Source organism: Columba livia, chromosome 4, assembly GCF_036013475.1.
Source record: "Columba livia isolate bColLiv1 breed racing homer chromosome 4, bColLiv1.pat.W.v2, whole genome shotgun sequence".
Classification (NCBI taxonomy): domain Eukaryota; kingdom Metazoa; phylum Chordata; class Aves; order Columbiformes; family Columbidae; genus Columba; species Columba livia.
Window position 1 is genome coordinate 7,758,391 of NC_088605.1, and position 18,237 is coordinate 7,776,627.

The following is an 18,237-nucleotide window of genomic DNA, read 5'->3' on the forward strand; positions in this document are numbered from 1 at the left end:
AGACCCTCCCGGCTCTGGAGAGCAGAAGCTGCTCCAGAAAACTCCCTTTTTGATGGAGGAGTGAGGAGGGGCCGGATTAGAACTAGAAGCGTAGAATGTCCTGAGCTGGAAGGGACGCACAAGGATCGCGGAGTCCAAGCCCTGTCCCTGCACTGCACAACCCCACAGTTCACACCAGGCGCTGGGCTCGGCCCCTGCGCCCCCTGCGGACAAGAAGGGGTTAACGTCCCCCCCCGCCGCCAACGAGGCGCGGTCCCTTTAAGGCCTTCCCCCATTCGGGTGGCGTGACGTCACGTAGACGTCACCGCGCGGAAGCGGGGCGTGGCAGAGCGCGCTTAAAGCGACAGCGCGCTGGAGGTGGCCGGTGGTACGTGCCGGGGAGGGGGCAGAGGAAGGTGCCACCTGCCGCGGGGCGGGGGGAGCGGCCCCGGGGGCGGTGTCGTGGTGAGGCCGGGCCCGGAGCGGGGTCCCGGGCCCCGTCAGAGATGGACCAGCGGCTGGCCGAGCTGGTGGAGGAGCTGACCACCTCCGGGGAGCCGCGGCTGGAGCCGGGCAGGATGAAGGAGCTGAAGAAAATCTGCAAGTACGGGCGGGTGAGGGGAGCGGGGCCTGGTTGGTTGTTCCATCCCCGGGGCAGCGACGCTTCTCCCCGGGCCCGAGGCCCGTCCTGGGCCTGCTGGTGGAGCAGCCAGTGCGGAGGCTGCTGGTTTAAACTGTAAAATAAATCTCTAAAATAAAGTTGTGGTTTTATGTGTTATACCTCCTTTTTAATAACTCCCCCTCCCCCCCTTTTTTTTATTTTAATTTATTATTTTAATTTAATTTGTGTCCCTAAGCTCAAAAAGGACAGGGAACTGCTGGAGAGAGTCCAGCGCAGGGCAACAAAGATGCTGAAGGGAGTGAAGCATCTCCCGTGTGAGGAAAGGCTGAGGGAGCTGGGGCTCTGGAGCTTGGAGAAGAGGAGACTGAGGGGTGACCTCGTTAATGTTTACAGATATATAAAGGGTGAGTGTCAGGAGGATGGAGCCAGGCTCTTCTCAGTGACAACCAATGATAGGACAAGGGGTAGTGGGTACAAACTGGAACACAGGAGGTTCCACTTAAATTTGAGAAGAAACTTCTCAGTGAGGGTGCCAGAGCCTGGCCCAGGCTGCCCAGGGGGTTGTGGAGTCTCCTTCTCTGCAGACATTCAAACCCGCCTGGACACCTTCCTGTGTAACCTCATCTGGGTGTTCCTGCTCCATGGGGGGATTGGACTGGATGAGCTTTTGAGGTCCCTTCCAATCCCTGACATTCTGTGATTTCTCCTCAGGTGCTCAGAGGAACACATCAGCCATGCCTATCACCTGCTGCTGACGCGGCTCAATGAGGAACACGCTGAGATGCGCTTCTCCGCTTTCCAGATCGTTCAGGAACTGTTCCCCCGCTCCCACCAATTCCGCACGCTGGTTATTTCCAACTTCCAAGAGTTCTTGGAGCTCACGGTGGGGATAGATCACGAGCAGCCTCTCCCACCACCCAAAGAGGTGGCTCAGAAGCTGAGGAAAGCAGCGATTAAATCAGTCCAAGAGTGGCATGAGAAGTACGGGGAGGCCTACAAGCAGCTTTCTCTGGGATACCACTTCCTAAAGCAGAATAAGAAGGTACTCTGCCTTGTCACATCTCTGTTTGTTTTTCAGGTGATGATCACTAGGAGATGCTTAAAGTGAGGAAATCCATAAATATAAAAGAAAAGCTGTCAGAAGAGACATATTTAGGAGATACCCTGTTGTGCATGCTCTTCAAAAGCTGAACCCCAAATTTTTGTTCATCTTGTAGTATTGTGAAGTTTTAAAACCCCCGGGTTTTTACTCAGAGCCGGGCTCAATGAGCCCTTTCTCAGGGTGCATAAAGTATCGCTTACCAATAGGCTTTCACCCATTGACTCCTACCCGAAGCCCTGAAGTCGGGCCTGTTTAGAGTGGAAATAATGGTTACACCTTAAACTGAGGATAGTCAGCTATTAAGTTTTTTTCTTTGAAGGTTTGAACTGCTGAGTCTTTCTATGTGTATGCAAACAAGCCTGATTTCTGTACTGAGCTGTCTGGTTCAAGTGTCCTGCTGTACGACAGGGACAGTAAGTGTAGGTGCCAGTCCCACTCAGCCAAACTGCTACTTTGTGTCATACAACAAGCTTGTTAAAGAGGAATTTCTTGCATGTAAACACTTGCTTTTAGCTTTCACTTCTATGTTTCAAGTTATTCTGTGTTGAACATTCTTCTGCTCTAGTGTTTCCTGTGAGGTGCAAACAGTGGCATTGGGAGCACTATTCTAGCATTCACACTATCTACAATGATAATATCAGTCTTTCAATAAACACATTGATCCTCTTTCTCTTCAGACAGATGTTCAGTGTTCCTAAGGGTACATCAAAAAACCTTTGTGATATATGATGTATTTCTGTTGTTCTATTTCCATACTAATAGTCTATCCTGTATGTATTATTCTTTGTTCTGTCTTCTTTTTCTATACTGTTTTTGGCATCTGCTCACAAAAGGTGTTGTCTTTGAATTCTCCTTTATTGTCTTGTTTAAGAAAGAAAGAAAACTGAATTAAAACAAGAAGGAGAAATCCAAGACTGAGACAAGGGAGCTCCACCACATGATACAGTTTTAGCAGATTGAACATGCAAGTGTACACCAATTCTGCTGAAGTTTGGCATGTTTATCTTTGCTCCTGCGGTTGATGGCTGCTCATCGGTTACAACAGGGTGATCATGCTGTATATTTGTGGCACTAAGCTACCTAGCAAGGTTGGCTGTACTATTTGCTAGAACAGCTGCATTTGAGTACTTCTAGAAACATTAGTACGAATAGAAGGAACCTTTGACAGCTCTGGTGCTTTGAGAGGTGAGATGATCCAGCTGATATAACTGGCCTTTTGCCAGTTTAATACTTGAAGTGTGAGAAGCAACCCAAAGATTTGAGGGGGCATTTGTACTTTCTACAGATGAAGTACATCTGCTGTTCTGTATTACGGGTTCAGGACAGTAGTATAGGGCAAATAGAGAGGAGTGTTAGCTGCATCTGTTTGGTTTTTTCCAGATTATCATCACCAAAATCACAGGTAGTCAGAAGATGACAACTGCTGCCCTTTTAGGACATAAACTTGGAGAGGTGCCCACTGTTTTAATGTCATTGGGTGCAAGTTATACCTATATAAATGTTTGACTTTGAAAACAGTTATTTTCAGATATATTGGAGTAGTATGTGTTCTCAAACTCCCCTCTCAAACTTGGAAAAAAGAAAAGATTTAAAATATTTCTAGATGTTTGCATATTTGGGCCACTGAGTCATATTATAGTGTTTTTGCATTGGAGGAATGCATTGATGGAACTATGGAGTGAGCTGGAATTACAGAATGAACAGGATATTCAACAGATAAACATAGAATATATTACTGCTGTATTCCAATATTTTCACAAAAGTTGCAGTAGCTGTCTGGGCCCGCTGCTTGTATCCTTTAAATCAAGAACAATTGTTTGCACCGCATCACATCCCATTCCATAACTACAGACTGATGGTAAAAGGCTTCGTGCAGCCCCCACTGATACAGACAGAACAGCAGGTCTGGTCTCAGTCTGCATCACCTCAATGAGGTTAAATGTTTCCTGACCAAGGCAGTGAGTTGGTGCTGACACCAGATAGCGAGTGAATCCATCCATAACTCAAGCCCTGAGTTCCTCTGACCGTGTGAGGCTTCTGTAAGGGGCTGGTGTGCCCTGTTTGGGACAACTCAAAGCTCTGTGTGTTCTGTAGATTTGAGTAGTGCCAGAGCTGTAGCATGTGAGGTTCGCTCCTGTTACCAAGAGCAAACCGTGATGGTTTTACAGATGTTGTAAGAACAGCGTCTGGGCAAGTGCTGCAGTGTGAAACAGTGCAGCAGAGCAGCATGTGGCTGGTCCTTTTGGGACAGACAAGGGGAAAGAACAGGCAAATGACCCTTCTGTAGGTGTTCTGGTATGAGGCAGAAGTTGTGATTTAGGAAACTCGGGCTACTTCTGGTTTTCTGTGCAAGGCAACCTGCCTAGAAATGGTAGCTGTAGTTCCTTGGTTCTGCGTCTTCGTCCCATCTCTTTGGGTGATGTTGCTCTTTGGGTGCATCTGTTTCTCCTGTTCCTGTGTGGAGAGCTATGTGAACTTGATAGGAAAAGCAGATCCTGAAAACCAGGAAAGCTCACTGTGGTGATCCACGTGCTCTATAGGTTGTGAAGCCAGCTCTTTTCCCTACTGTCCTTCTGCCCTCCCATTTCCCACTGAAGGGAATATTCAGCAGTAGGAACATATATATGTAGCAGGACACTGGTTAAGCCCAAGTTCAAACATTTAACTTCCATAGCATTTGATGGAGTATGTACTTTAATGCTGAACAAATATGAAAAAGTTACTGTAATTTTGAGATGAAAGGTTAACAAAATTCTTGATTGTGCAAAAAATACACAGACTTCAGTTGTAGGGTGTACTTGGTTTGCTTGACCCGTAGCTGCTAAGTACATATTACAGGAGAGATCTTCTAGAACTAGACAGAAAATGAGACTTACCTGTCCTGTGTAGGGTGATCTCAATGTTTTGTGGGCCTCTGCCTCATAAGGGGGGATTCATCTTCACTGTTTTGCTCTTGTGTAGCTCCGAAGTGTAGCTGTCAGTATCTGGGAACAGTTCCTGTGTGTTGAGAAGCTTGATCATCTGGCAGTGGCAAGAACAACAAAGGCTCAGTGGGTGCTTATACAGGCCTTGCACCTTTCCCTCAATCCCCAAATCCAATAAATGTAATTCTAAAATCTAAACTGTGGTCTTTTTTAATAAATTTGAATATCTTCTCTTCTGCTTTTGTTTCTTACGAACTTCTTTGGTAAGTGCTGTGTGTACTTGTGGTAATAATGCTTACAAAGTTTTGTTTAGCAGTAGCGGACCTAGTGTGGTGTTTTCATGTAATTTGGATACTTAGCCTGTGTAGTCTCTCCTTGCCCATTCCCCTTAAACCCATGTCTCCGATGCTGTGACAAAGGTCTCCCAAAGCCTAGTTTATTCCTGCAATTTAGATGTGGAAATCTAAGCATTTTGTTTTTCTACCTTATGATTCCTTTCTGAAATCCATTGATTGTCAGCAGTCCCTTGTCAGTAGACGTAAAAACTCTGTTTGGAATTACTGTAGTTATTGATTCTAGGAGGAGAAGAGACAAAAGGAAGTACTGCTGAGCTTCTGGCTGATCGATGATGTTAGAGGATATTTCACCACAGATAGGGATCTTAGGAAATGGATTTTTTTAAATGTTTTTTATGAGGAATGGTACACCTTTTTCTTCACTTTCTCCCTAGGTGGATTTTCAAGATGTGCATGCCAGAACCATGGCTGAAAGGAGGAGGGAAGAGGAGAAGCAAAAACGATTGGATAACATTTACAAAGAAAAAGCCAAAAGAGCTGAAAAAGAAATGGAAGGTGAGTTGCTTTGGTTCTTTTACTAGGGTTTTTTTTCTCATTTTTAAAGCAGTCTTTTCTGAAGGTTAAATAAAACAAATTCTGAGAGAATAGCTATCCAAATAACAGCTGACCACAGAGGGCAGGAGTACTACATTTGTTAGAGCTTGAGCCTGTGTCTTTCTCACTTGAAGAATATCGGGGGAAACAAGTGACAATCCCACGAGCTCAGGTGGTGTGAAGAGATTAAAAAAAGACATCAGCAAGTGAAGGTTTGGTCTGTAATTCAGTGAAGTATGAATGTGTAACCTCAATCAAGCACATCGTGAGACTTTCTGGAGCTAGCGGCTGAATTTGTGTGCCACTGACTTGGCAGAGGCTTCTCAATACCTTGTTGGCTGATGACCTTAATTTTATTGTATATACAGTCAGCGTGTTGCAGGAGTATAGGCAATGGTCTGCGCAGAAATCTGCAGTGGAGGATATCTGTGAAAAGTATCATACTGCTGCTTAAATATCTAACTGGGGACTGAATCTCCAAGTGATACATCCATAGCAAACGTATTTCTGTAATACGAAAGAAGGGAGATAGTATATTATGTTGCAGATACAAAGGGTTATTTAATTAAATTACTTTGGCATGCACAATGCTCAATCCAGTTGTGTCTGCATTCATTCTGCATGCTCAAAATGTTTTCGTGTATGAGGGTGGAATTTTAAAGAGATTTAACCTTCTTAAAGTCACTTTTATTGGCAGCAGCTTTTTGAGCAATAGTAAATATTCGTGGCTACACCTATATACAACTATAACATTTGTGGCTGTTAAATGATTACCCACCAACTTAATGAAAAATATCCTCAGTGAACCTTGTTCTCCTTCAAAGTACTTGTGTCATCTCTGCCTAGTGACATTTTAAAGAGTATGCGGAAAGGAGGGACAACAATTCTAAACTCCTTGCTCAGGAAATTCTAGATTTCCTGCTTAAGAAAAGTGGTTTTACTTTTATGGGGCAATTTCTGCAGCAGAGCGAGATCCTGATTGCTGGATAAATGGATTGGCCCTTTGGCAGTCATGTTTGTTTTGCACGTCTGTGTCTGCTCTGGGGACATTAGCATATTACAGTATTTAACAATGTTCTAAAACAATTGTGTCACGACAGAAATGTCCCAAGACATTGCCGACACGCTGACAGAGATGGAAAACTGTTTCCAGCTTCTGATGCCGGGTCTTTTTGACTTCACTGTGAATGACACGGAACTGGAACCCAACGAACAAATGTCTGCAGCCCCCTCCTCCTCCCAGGTGGAAGCTCACCAGCCCTGTTTTGGATGCGTGGATGATGAACAGCCGTGCTGCAGCAAGGACGTTCTTTCTGTTTCTCAGTGTGTTAGAACTGATGAAAACAAAGACTTAGATGAGAAACAGGAGACACCTGAGCAAAAAAAATCAGATGGAGAGACATGTTCGGAAGTTCAATCTGGTGTCCCTGCTCCCATTGATGATGATTACCAGACTTTTGTTAGGAACCATGGGCTCATTTCACATAAGTATACTCTAGACCTTGAAATTTCCACAGGTACCAAAAATTTTTCCAATTTTTCACATATAAATGGAGATAGCCTTTGTCTGAGTGCTTTACAGTTGTGTGGTTTGGGTTTTTTTCTATGACTTAAATGCTGAGATTCCTGGACACCATTTTTATTTGGAGTTCCTAGACACCAGTTGGATTTATTTTGGAGCTCTTTGCTACTTCTGATTCATCTGGTAACCATTCTTAGGTTTGGGTGTCCTTGTGTGTGATTTATTAATTACCTTCTCAGACTGAATTGTTGTATTAGTTGTTGTAACCCCACTAAATCACTTCATAGTACCTATAGTGAGTTTCCTGCATTTAAAGAAAATCTGTTTACCATATATCATTGTCATACACTTCACTACTCACCTCTTCTCTATAAATCCGGGGTATAAGATGCTAATTTAAAGACCTCACAACTGAATGTTTCCTATGCTATTTTTTTTTCTCCTTACTACTGGCAACTTGCAAGCCCTAGTAAGTAGTTTTGCTACGAAGTCTTAAGGATTATGATTATGCCTTTTTTTATACAACTTTGCTAATGTGAGTTAACTCTATAAAAATTAAGATAATTTGTGTTTTGGTAGTCTAAATGAAGCCTCTTAAATACTGTCCTAATGGAATTTCATGTGCAAACAACCAGTGAGGCAGCTACTTCTGTGCTTGCAGACAGTTGGAAATGTATCTGTATCATCATTATGAATGATGAACGGGTTAAAAAGTTCCATTTTTATTCGGGTAGCGGCATACTTGGTGGCTTTGACAATCAAGTCCCTGTTGCCACTGGGTCAGAGATTATTTTATATTGAATGTGCAGAAACTGGTATAATAAGGTCCAGTTCATATGAACTTAGAACAAGATATAGTGTAGATAGTAAGACTGCACTTGTCTGTGGTTTATTTGGCAATTCCTTAGTCGTGAAGGCTTAACAACTCTTTCTGTCATCACTGAACCGAAAGCTTTTCATCTTTTCCTCTCATTGTTTTGGATGTGTGAATAAGGGTAGAATAATTAATACTGAACAGAGAAGCATCCTGATGTTTAACTTTCCCTGAAGCGATAAAGTATTTTACAAGGGTTCATGTGCACTTCTTCTGCTTTCCTTCTTTAGCTCATGTATTGAAAATACTATAAACATCCTGCTGTAATTCATTTTTCCCCTGTTTTGAGCAGATATAAAAGTTGATGAGAATGAAGATAATACTGCCATAATAAACAATGTCACGGATGCTCACAAACTCCTCAGAAATAAGTTCTGGCCTTCGGTGCAGTCCTGGATTCAGGTGGGAAAAAGAACTTTTTGTTTAATAAAAAGATGGAGAAGCAAGGATGAGGGTGCAGTAAATCTTGAGGGAGAGAGAGCCAAAAAGGAAATTGAGGTTGAAGAAACATTGGTGCAAATAGAAAAGATTTCTATTTCAGTGGAGTTGAACAGGAGAATGTAGGAGCTACAGAACTTGTTTGATGACTCAGCATTAGGTATGCTGCAAACAGTCATACTTGTTAATTTTTAAAGCTATAATGGAGCTTCTTCACAAAGGATTGAAGTAAAACACAACTTGTCTTTGTAGGACATGTCTGTATCAGAAAAACTGTGTCTTTCCTATCAATTGATATTACTGCTCAAGAGCCTCCTGTATAGAATTTGGCCTATAGGACACTCTCAGGAGATGTTTATACCAACTGTTCATTCTTTGTTTTTAGTGGTTACTATTAGCTTTTATATTCTAGATAGGAAAAGATGTGCCTTCACTAATTGTTACTTATAAAATAAAGGCATTTGTGACAGTGTTGTTTCATTACTTGTGAAGCAAAACTGAATATGTTTTGTGGCTCAGATGTCTAGGAAAAAAGGGTAAGAATGTTGATTTCTTGCTTTGCAGTTATTTACCAGAGCAGGAATAAATGATGATCGGCTAAGATGTGCCATTGATCTCAAGAATAAATTGGAAACCGCTATGAAGAAATACAAGGACATGAACATTTCCTTTAAAGCGAGAAAAAGAAAAGTGGTGAGTTGCTTAAAATTCTGGTTTGCCAGAGGGAACCGTTAGTAATGCTTAGCTTGTACACAAAAATGCACTTTCTCGTAAGCCTTAATTTGGGAATCTTCTCAACACAAGTTTTATTGAGAAGTGCACTGATTCCACTGGTTTGTAGTCTCACTCGAGAAAGTTGCAATAAAAACCTGCATGGAGTGCCAAGGGCCTGGCTGTTAGACAAAACCACCTAAAGCAGCGCTGTTGTCATTTAGGATAGAGAAGTGGTTAAGTTCCCATTTCATTTAGTTTCTTCATGTGTAACACTGTGTTCTTAGCTTCTTTCGTGCATATTTCTCAGTAAACACTCTATTACTCATGTTCTACCATTTGCCAAAGTGCACTGGTGTCTCACAATTGAGGAAAGTAGTGTCTCTGCTTTGGAGAGATTGTAATGTGGTAGAGGATATCCTAAGAGAATTAGTTGTTATAGAAAGCTTTAAAGTGTCAAAATATTTTGTTACCTATGACGGTTTTTGTGAAATAGGGAGAATTTGTGAATAAACAGAGGCTGTAAGATCAAATACTTTATTTGCATCCAAAAAGGAGACTATGGCTTGTTTATGTAGCCAAAAAGCAGAGCTGCATAACACTAATTTCTGTTGGCTATGACCAAATGAAATTACTTGACATGATAATAAGTGTTTTGCATCAGGGTCCAGAGGAGGGTCTGGTTTATGACAGCATTGTAAGAATTTGATCCAGAGATTTTGGACTAAATTGCGGTAGGCTCGTTTAGCCATGGCTGAGTGGTGTAGACTTTGCTTTCATTGTGCAAATGAAGCTTTATCAAGATTAATCTGGTTCATCATCTTAATACCTCCTGATGTACCACGCCAGTCAAAAGTGCCAACTCGGAATGAAAAGTACTGAAAGACTGTCTTGTCAGAGGGTTTTTTTTCCTCCAGTGAAATATGTGTGTTACCTTTATGCAACCAGCTATGAAGGAATCCAGACATCTGCTGTCATTCCTGCCATTTGCTTGACAGGGCTTCATTTGCCGCACCTCTGCATGGAATATTGGTTGCTATATTTCTTGCAAGATATAAAAGACATTCAAGCCTTGATTTTCATGTGTGTGGATGTGTCTAAAGTGGTATTGTTACCACTTCTGGAGATTGATCAATGCTATCTATATAAGGTTTGAAAGCTAATAAATTCCAGTGTTAGAAGGAAACACGTAGCAGTGCTCATAAAGAATACTTTCAAAATGAAGCAGTACAGATTGAGGTATTAACTTAAGCATCGGAAACAATATATAGTTATTCCTAGGGTTTTTCTCCAGTGTAAAATATCAAAATTTAGTGTTAGTGCTTAATTACATTGAATTTATAACCTAAAGAGCTTTGTGCTACAAAAGGAAACTGTATAAATTATCTTTTACTTCCTTGTCAAGTGACTTTGAAATGTAGAAACACAGTAATATGAGAGCCTGATAGAACAAAATAAACAGCATCTCTTAGGCCATGATTATTAAATCCCCCTCTGTCACATATTTACATGCCAACATATGAAACACTATGCAAAGCTCCTCTTTAATTCAGTGTTGGTGCTTGTGTTAAGTGTTGTTGCTTCTGTCTGTATATCCTCGTGTCATTGGAGCCGTAGTTCTTGCCATGCCAGAATTTTGCTATTTTTATGTGTAGATCCAAGAGAAGTGCTGATAGTCTCATGGTGCCTTATGGGTGTTATTTGTTAGCACGTGGAGCCTGTACCTGCTCATCGGTAAAGATGAGCACAGCTGGAAATGCTCAGGAACATTTAGTAAGCAGAGAGAAAATGTGTGTAAATAAAGCATCTGAGTGCAAAGGATCCCGTGTAAATTGTCTGGTTTGTAGTTGCTCTGTGACATCTCTACATTTGGATGTAATCGCAGTTTTTCTGGCAACTAGTGACTGCAATCCAAGGTACCTATATTGTTAGATGGAGAACGTAAAGGTGAGCTGTTTGTCTACTTGCTCACTTTGAGTGGAATTGTGATTCTGCGCCATGGACAAGTCTGACTTTCAGGGAGAAAGTGGTTTTATTTTATCAGCAAATATAAAACAGAATGATAGGGACTTGGAATGTTGAGTGGGGACTCCTCAGGCTTTCTGTTTTTCCTTTGTTCTCATTCTCTGTGCTTCTGTGGTCTCTATTTTTTCCTCTTTGCATCTGTTCTGTTCAGTGCTTTGTTTCTGTTCTGTCCAGAGGCTGGGGAGTAGAGGCTTTGCCTATCCTCAGATTGAGATCAAGAAAGTTGATTAAGCGAAGGATTAAGTGAGGGACAGTGAAACTGGAGCTTTGTCACTCTGAATTCTACTATACATCTCAATCCTGCAGAGATTTAAATTGCCACTTAAAAGAGGGAAGGTCCGGGAGTCCCTGACCATGGCCACATGTCACTGGTAGCCTTGTTGGGCTGAGCAGTTATACATGCACATGGCTGACATGCAAATACGGTGTATATATTTGGAGTAATTATTGATGTTACGGTTCAATATGAATATACAAGCAATGTAGGCTGGATGTAAATTATATTGGGAGGAAGAAGTTGGTGGTTTTCTGGCCTTCCTTTACAGAGTCATTTGATTGGTGCAGGAAGGTTTCTGCTTTGGACAAGCCTCACTGTTACCTCTATGCTTCCCATTGTTTCTTGTTTCATTTTCCAGATCTCAGAGGGATAGTCTACAAGGCAGCATCCTTAGGCAATCAGAGCATGTTGGAAAACAAGGACAAATTATTTCCCCTGAATTTTTTTTTTTGCCTTTACTACAAAAAGGACATTGAGGTGCTGGAGGGAGTTCAGAAGGGCAGTGAAGCTGGTGAGGGGTCTGGAACGCAAGTGTGATGAGGAACGGCTGAGGGGACTGGGGCTGTTCAGCCTGGAGAAAAGGAGGCTGAGGGGAGACCTTATCACTGTCTGCAACTGCCTGAAAGGAGGTTGGAGCATGGAGGGGGTTGGTCTCTTCCCCCAAGTAGCAAGTGATAGGACAAGAGGAAATGGCCTCAAGTTGTGTCAGGGGAGGTTTAGATTGGATATTAGGAAAAATTTCTTCATTGGAGGGGTTGTCAGGCATTGGAACAGGCTGCCCAGGAAAGTGGTTGAGTCACCATTGCTAGAGGTGTTTAAAAGATGTGTAGATGTGGTGCTTAGGGACATGGTTTAGCAGTGGACTTGGCAGTGTTAGGTTGATGGTTGGACTTGATGATCTTAAAACTCTTTTTCCAAAATAAATGGTTCTATGATTTACTGAAAAACATGTAAGCCCCACTGCTTTGCAAACTACAGGGGAACTTTCTGCAGGTTACGGAACTGCTCTTATGTGAAGTCACTTGAAAGAAAGCCCAGAACAGTGAAACACTTCGACTTAAAATAGTTTATACTGACATATGAGGTATAACCACCTCTCTTTTCTCCTCCATGATAGAAAAGCCTTAATTATAAGGACACCATCGTTTTTACATGACACTTAAACCCTGCTGACACGATTCGGCTGTGGCACCCTGCTGCTCTTACTTTTCAGGGGCTGTGGGAGGGAAAAGAACGGCAAAGATTGTCCTGTGACTGTCTAGAAACAAACCCCTTGCAGCAGATTTTATAAATGTTCACATGAATACATCCCAGCTGCCTGTACTCTGTATTCCTTCTGCCCATTGCTTTGCTCCAGCAGATCAGGAGCCATCAAGACACTTCTTCCTGAGCTGTTATTTTTCCAAAGAGGTGGCAGATGGACAAGAAATAGTCTTACTGTGTTGGTCAAAGGCAAATGAGGGGGGTTTTTTGTGCTTACACCGCTTCACTATAGTTAAGCACTTGTTTGGGTTGTGAATTGGCTGTCACTTTCTGATAGGAAATATATTTTGAGCGTGTAAACAAGAGCTCTGAAATCCATTTTTCTATGAGTCTTGAGTTGTAGCTGCATCTGGGGAAAGAAGGCAGAAGCTGTGAAAGGGTTTTTATGTCCCGGTACCTGGATAACCGGCCAAATCCCTGTTTTAATCCCGGCGCGGTGCCCGGTAGAGGGAGCGCACGCTGCATCCTCCACAAGGGCTCTGCACAGAGCGGCTCCTCAGCCTGTGCTCAGGTAAACTCACCCACAGACGCTTCCCCGTCGCTCTTGATGTGATTTAGATGAGTTATTCCACAAGTGCAGTGGTAATTATTGCCTGAGATTGGTGTTTAAATAGAAATTCCTGTTTGCAGAGGCTTAATTCTTTTGTAGGAATAACTTGCTTATGGCTGAAATGTTCCTTTAAAAATAATTTTTCCTGGTTAGAAGTAGTTTCTTTTGTTAATGTCTTCCTTCTTTTCTTAAAACACTATACTTTCTTCTTTTATATCTAATTTGCAGCTGATTCGGTGCAAGTGATCTTGTAATTTTAAAAGTTATGAGAGGACAAGTGTGTACTGTATTTGAAATCATGCACGCTACCTTTCATTTACATCCTTTACATAAATCTGTTAGGATAATATTTGAAGTTCTTACGTTATTAATAGAAACATAGTTGATTAGCTATGTTTTGTACACTGAGACTGTATTTATCTCTTATTGATTTACCTTTGGGAAGCTGTAGAAGCTTTACTACTCAGGCTGGCTGAAACTTGGTCAGGTAGAAGCTCATAGGTGATCCCATGTGAGAAACATCCCACTCGTTTGTGTGGCAGCAGAGTGATCGTTTAACAAACCCATTACAGTTTCAATTTTTAATTTCAAGTTATATTAATAACCAAGGATATATAGTTTTTAATTAACTGGCTGCATTACTTTTTGTTTCACCTTTTTTTATCTTCTGTCAAATCTAAGTGTGCGCCTCGATCTTGATTTATTCATGTACTTAATTTTATCCATGTGAAACATCTGGTTGAATTCAATAATGCCATTAATAATTAGATTTGGAGAAGGCCGTCCTTGTGTCGTCCACAACCTGACCTGATCCCCAGACCTTACTGCAATACAAGTCAGATTTGTTTGTTTGTTTCTGGAAGAATGACATCAGAAAATTGTTACAAATTATATTCACGAATTAAATATTTGCTGGTCGAAATTTAGTCTTAAATAATTTTAATACATATAAAGATGAAAATTTTAATATGTCTTACATTTAATTTATTGTTCAAATTTAATTTATTAATTTAATATGTAATGAATTAAGCCGAGAGCTTTGCCATTTACTTGGCTGCAAGACTATTGCTGATTTTTTTTGCTCCGGATACCTTCACCTACAACTTGACACTTTGTCACTGCTAATGAGTTATTTCTACCGGATCATTTAGTTGCTTTATAACCACCTCTTTTTAAAGTCTGTGTTTTAGGCAAATTAGTGCCTGCTTAAAAAAAACCCCAAACAAGTCACACTTGGATTTTAGGTGAAAAGCAAAGACTTTATTGTTTTATCTTCTTTCTGTAACCATAGAGAAGCCAGTGCAGCCGTGTGCTTTCTGTAGCACTTGTACTCATATCCTCCTTTTTTTCTTCTTTTCTTCATTTTAGAGATGTTGTTTGGGTCGGGGAGGGGGTCAAGTAATTGTCCTTAATGATCCCTCATGATGCCTAAACCCACATGTGCTAAAACACAGACCAATGTGCTAAAGAAATTGCCTTGTAAAAGAAACCTTTTCCCCACGTGTTTAATGTTGACACTTGAGTAGTAACTTGATGTTGATTGTTAGTGTGTCTTCTAAAACTTAAGAGAAACTTCAGAATAATTGATAATTAAATCAGCATTACGGCTGAAGATGGTTGTTATCAGTGTGTGCATCATTAGCGTGTAATGCGTTCAGAATAAATAAAGTTTAATAACGTTTGTATAGTCAAAGTAGTAACCTAAGCAACATTTAAGATTGTTTTTTTTTGTCTAGCTAATATTTATTGAAAAACCCAGGTCAACCATAACTGTAGAAGCATCCTCACAGCTAAGTTGAGGAGGTGTGGTGTAGACAATAGAGTAGTGAGGTGGGTTGCAAACTGGCTTAAGGAGAGAAGCCAGAGAGTGGTAGTCAATGGTGCGGAGTCTAGTTGGAGGCCAGTATCTAGTGCCAGTATCTACTGACCCCTCAGGGGTCAGTACTGGGGACAATATTATTCAATATATTCATTAACGATTTAGACGAGGGAATAGAGTGCACTATCAGCAAGTTTGCTGATGACACTAAGCTGGGAGGAGTGGCTGACACGCCAGAGGCTGTGCTGCCATCCAGAGACCTGGACAGGCTGGAGAGTTGGGCGGGGAATAACCTGATGAAATTTAACAAGGGAAAGTGTAGAGTCCTGCATCTGGGCAGGAACAACCCCAGGTTCCAGTATAGGTTGGGAGATTACATATTAGAGAGCAGTGTAGGGGAAAGGGACCTGGGGGTCCTGGTGGACAGCAGGATGACCATGAGCCAGCACTGGGCCCTTGTGGCCAGGAAGGCCAATGGCATCCTCGGGTGTATTACAAGGGGGGTGGCTGGTAGATCGAGAAAGGTCCTCCTTCCCCTCTACTCCGCCCTGGTGAGACCCCATCTGGAATATTGTGTCCAGTTCTGGGCCCCTCAGTTCCAGAAGGACAGGGAACTGCTGGAGAGGGTCCAGCGTAGGGCAACGAAGATGATTAAGGGAGTGGAGCATCTCCCTTATGAAGAAAGGCTGAGGGAGCTGGGTCTCTTTAGTTTGGAGAAGAGGAGACTAAGGGGGGACCTTATTAATGTTTATAAATATATAAAGGGTGAGTGCCATGAGGATGGAGCCAGGCTCTTCTCGGTGGCCAACAATGATAGGACAAGGGGTAATGGGATCAAGCTGGAACACAAGAGGTTCCGCTTAAATTTGAGAAGAAACTTCTTCTCAGTGAGGGTGACAGACACTGGCCCAGGCTGCCCAGGGAGGTTGTGGAGTCTCCTTCTCTGGAGACATTCAAAACCCGCCTGGACATGTTCCTGTGCGACCTCACGTAGGCGTTCCTGCTCCAGCAGGGGGATTGGATTAGATGATCTTTTGAGGTCCCTTCCAATCCCAAACATACTGTGATACTGTGAAGTAAACACAAAATATTAAAGAAGTGAGACAGATGCTTATGCTTCTTTGCTCCTCTCCCATTTTAACTGGCATATGATAATTATTTCTATCTGTAAAATGCCTATTTTGTAATCACTTTTCAACTAGAAGTTCTTTTCACATTTTAAGTGTTATCAGTATGTAGGATTGATATAAACCAAACCACTAAAATTAACCCTCAAAACAGCGCTGTCTCTTTAAAGTGTCTCATCTACTAGTGTGATTTGTGTGCGTGTGGATTTTGTTTATTTGGGTTGGTTTGGGGTTTTTTGTATTGTTTTTGTTTGTTATTGTTTTCTCCTGGCCCTGACTGTTGCTGTTCTAATAGAGTGGAAAATAAAGCAGGATGTCTCTATCATCAAGTTAACCCTTCTGTTAAGTATTTAAGTTTTCCAGGCCGAAGGGTCATCTCCCTTGATTCTTCTATGAATATTGAGTGGTGTGTACTCTATAGGCAGTAGGTATAAATTTGCTTCCTGCTTTTCATCCATCCTATCCAGCAGCACATTGAAAGGAATTTAATGTATTTGTGAGTTTTGCTAGAAGTACACTACTAAATGCGTATTTATGAAAATGGAAAAGGAGGAAAATTTTCAGGATTGGTACACACATTAACACATTTAAATTTAGTTAATGCAAAAATATTAAATATATTAACATCTAATGATACTTTGTGCCCAAAATCCACAATCAGGAATATATGTAAGGTTGTGCATGTCTTGCATAGGATGTTTTGCTGACTTGTTGCCTGTAGGTTTATTTAACTGAGATGTATATGTATCTGTTAAAAATACAGCATCTAAAATATTTTTAACAAATGTGTAGTTGAGATTCATTCGCAAATGTGATAATTGAAGTAAGCTGTGGTTTAGTGATGATTTTACGGTGTGTGTCTGCGCAGAATGTGTCATGAGAGAGGCACAGATACATTGGCAGTGGGTACGGAGTTTCAGTAGCATGAGTTGGGTCAGGTCTAAGCGATAGGTGGCAATCCATCAAACGCAGTAGGACTTTTTTGCATGAACGAGTGCTGATGGGAATATTGTTATCGCATTTTAGACGAAAATCACATTTCCTAAAATTTCATAAAGCAAATGACTGGTAATGAGAATTCCAGCCCCTCTGCTCTGGGTATGTTCCTGTCTGGTCATGGACTCTAAACGTGATTTCACATCACTTGGCTTGTGGCTTTGCTGGCTTCATCACACCTTGGGCTTCAGACGTGCAAACCTTTCCTTTTGTATTAAAATGAATGAAAAACTGGGGAGGCACTTCACAGAGCTTTCTTATTTATGGTTATCCATGAGTTAAGAAGAAACCAAGTTTGGTTTTCAAGCCACAGGTAATGTGTGCAATGCTATTTTATCCTTAGCTCTTCTCTACTTAAAATTATATAATCCGTTCTACAATTCTTGAAACAGTAAAAGTTGTACTAGGTATCTCATAGTGTATCACGTAGTTAAACAATCCACTTCTTAGCAGGCGGGTTTTTGAACTGGTTTTATTACTTCTGGGAGCTGAATAGGGAAGCAAGTTATGTATTTTTGTGGTGATTTTGTGCTGAGCTTAAAGATGATTTAAGTGCAAACTGCATCGGAAAGGGCCAGTCCTGTCTCTGGTTTCTCCCCTGCTGGTTCCCAGTGCCTCCCTTGGACTGGTGTTAGAGCTCCTGTTGTGGCAGAGACCTGAACTGACCGGAATCTAATCCAGAGGTGATGATTTCTGTAGCAGCATTAAGCCCAGATTGTGAGACCGTCCCTTTCAGTAGCTGAATAATCTCAGGTAATGCAGATCCAATTATGAAGGTCAATCTTTTCTTAATCAGAGGACTCAAATTGATGAAGGGATGTATGATTAGCTCACCTCGCAGTGTGAATGAAAAACCAGACAAAAAAAACCCTAAAAATACTGGTTTTTATATATTACTTTTATATATATTTACTTACTATACTTACTATATATTATTTTTACTGAGTAATAAGATGTAGTGCCTGAAGTTTGTACAGCAACTGCATGGGAGAAATAAATTCCTGTGCTCCTAAAATTAAGATGTAGCCTTTATTTTCGTGTAAATATTACACAAAAACATTTAAGGGACTAACACACACTAACAGTGGCTTTTGACGATACAAGTGAAATATAAGTAT

General features: G+C 41.4%; 1 protein-coding gene across 2 annotated transcripts in view; it reads left to right on the forward strand.

Annotated features, from left to right (window-relative positions):
• Window positions 1–329: 329 nt before the first annotated feature.
• Window positions 330–18,237, forward strand: part of UVSSA (UV stimulated scaffold protein A) — a 63,349-nt gene continuing 45,441 nt past the window's right edge. The window contains exons 1-6 of one of the 2 annotated variants that reach the window (XM_065060335.1): window positions 330–583; window positions 1,313–1,643; window positions 5,358–5,478; window positions 6,618–7,034; window positions 8,206–8,315; window positions 8,916–9,044. In XM_065060335.1, the coding sequence (XP_064916407.1) occupies window positions 486–583; window positions 1,313–1,643; window positions 5,358–5,478; window positions 6,618–7,034; window positions 8,206–8,315; window positions 8,916–9,044 (1,206 nt within the window). In that variant the 5' untranslated portion in view covers window positions 330–485. The remainder of the gene's footprint in view (window positions 584–1,312; window positions 1,644–5,357; window positions 5,479–6,617; window positions 7,035–8,205; window positions 8,316–8,915; window positions 9,045–18,237) is intronic. The other variant, XM_013369536.3, reaches the window with a different exon arrangement.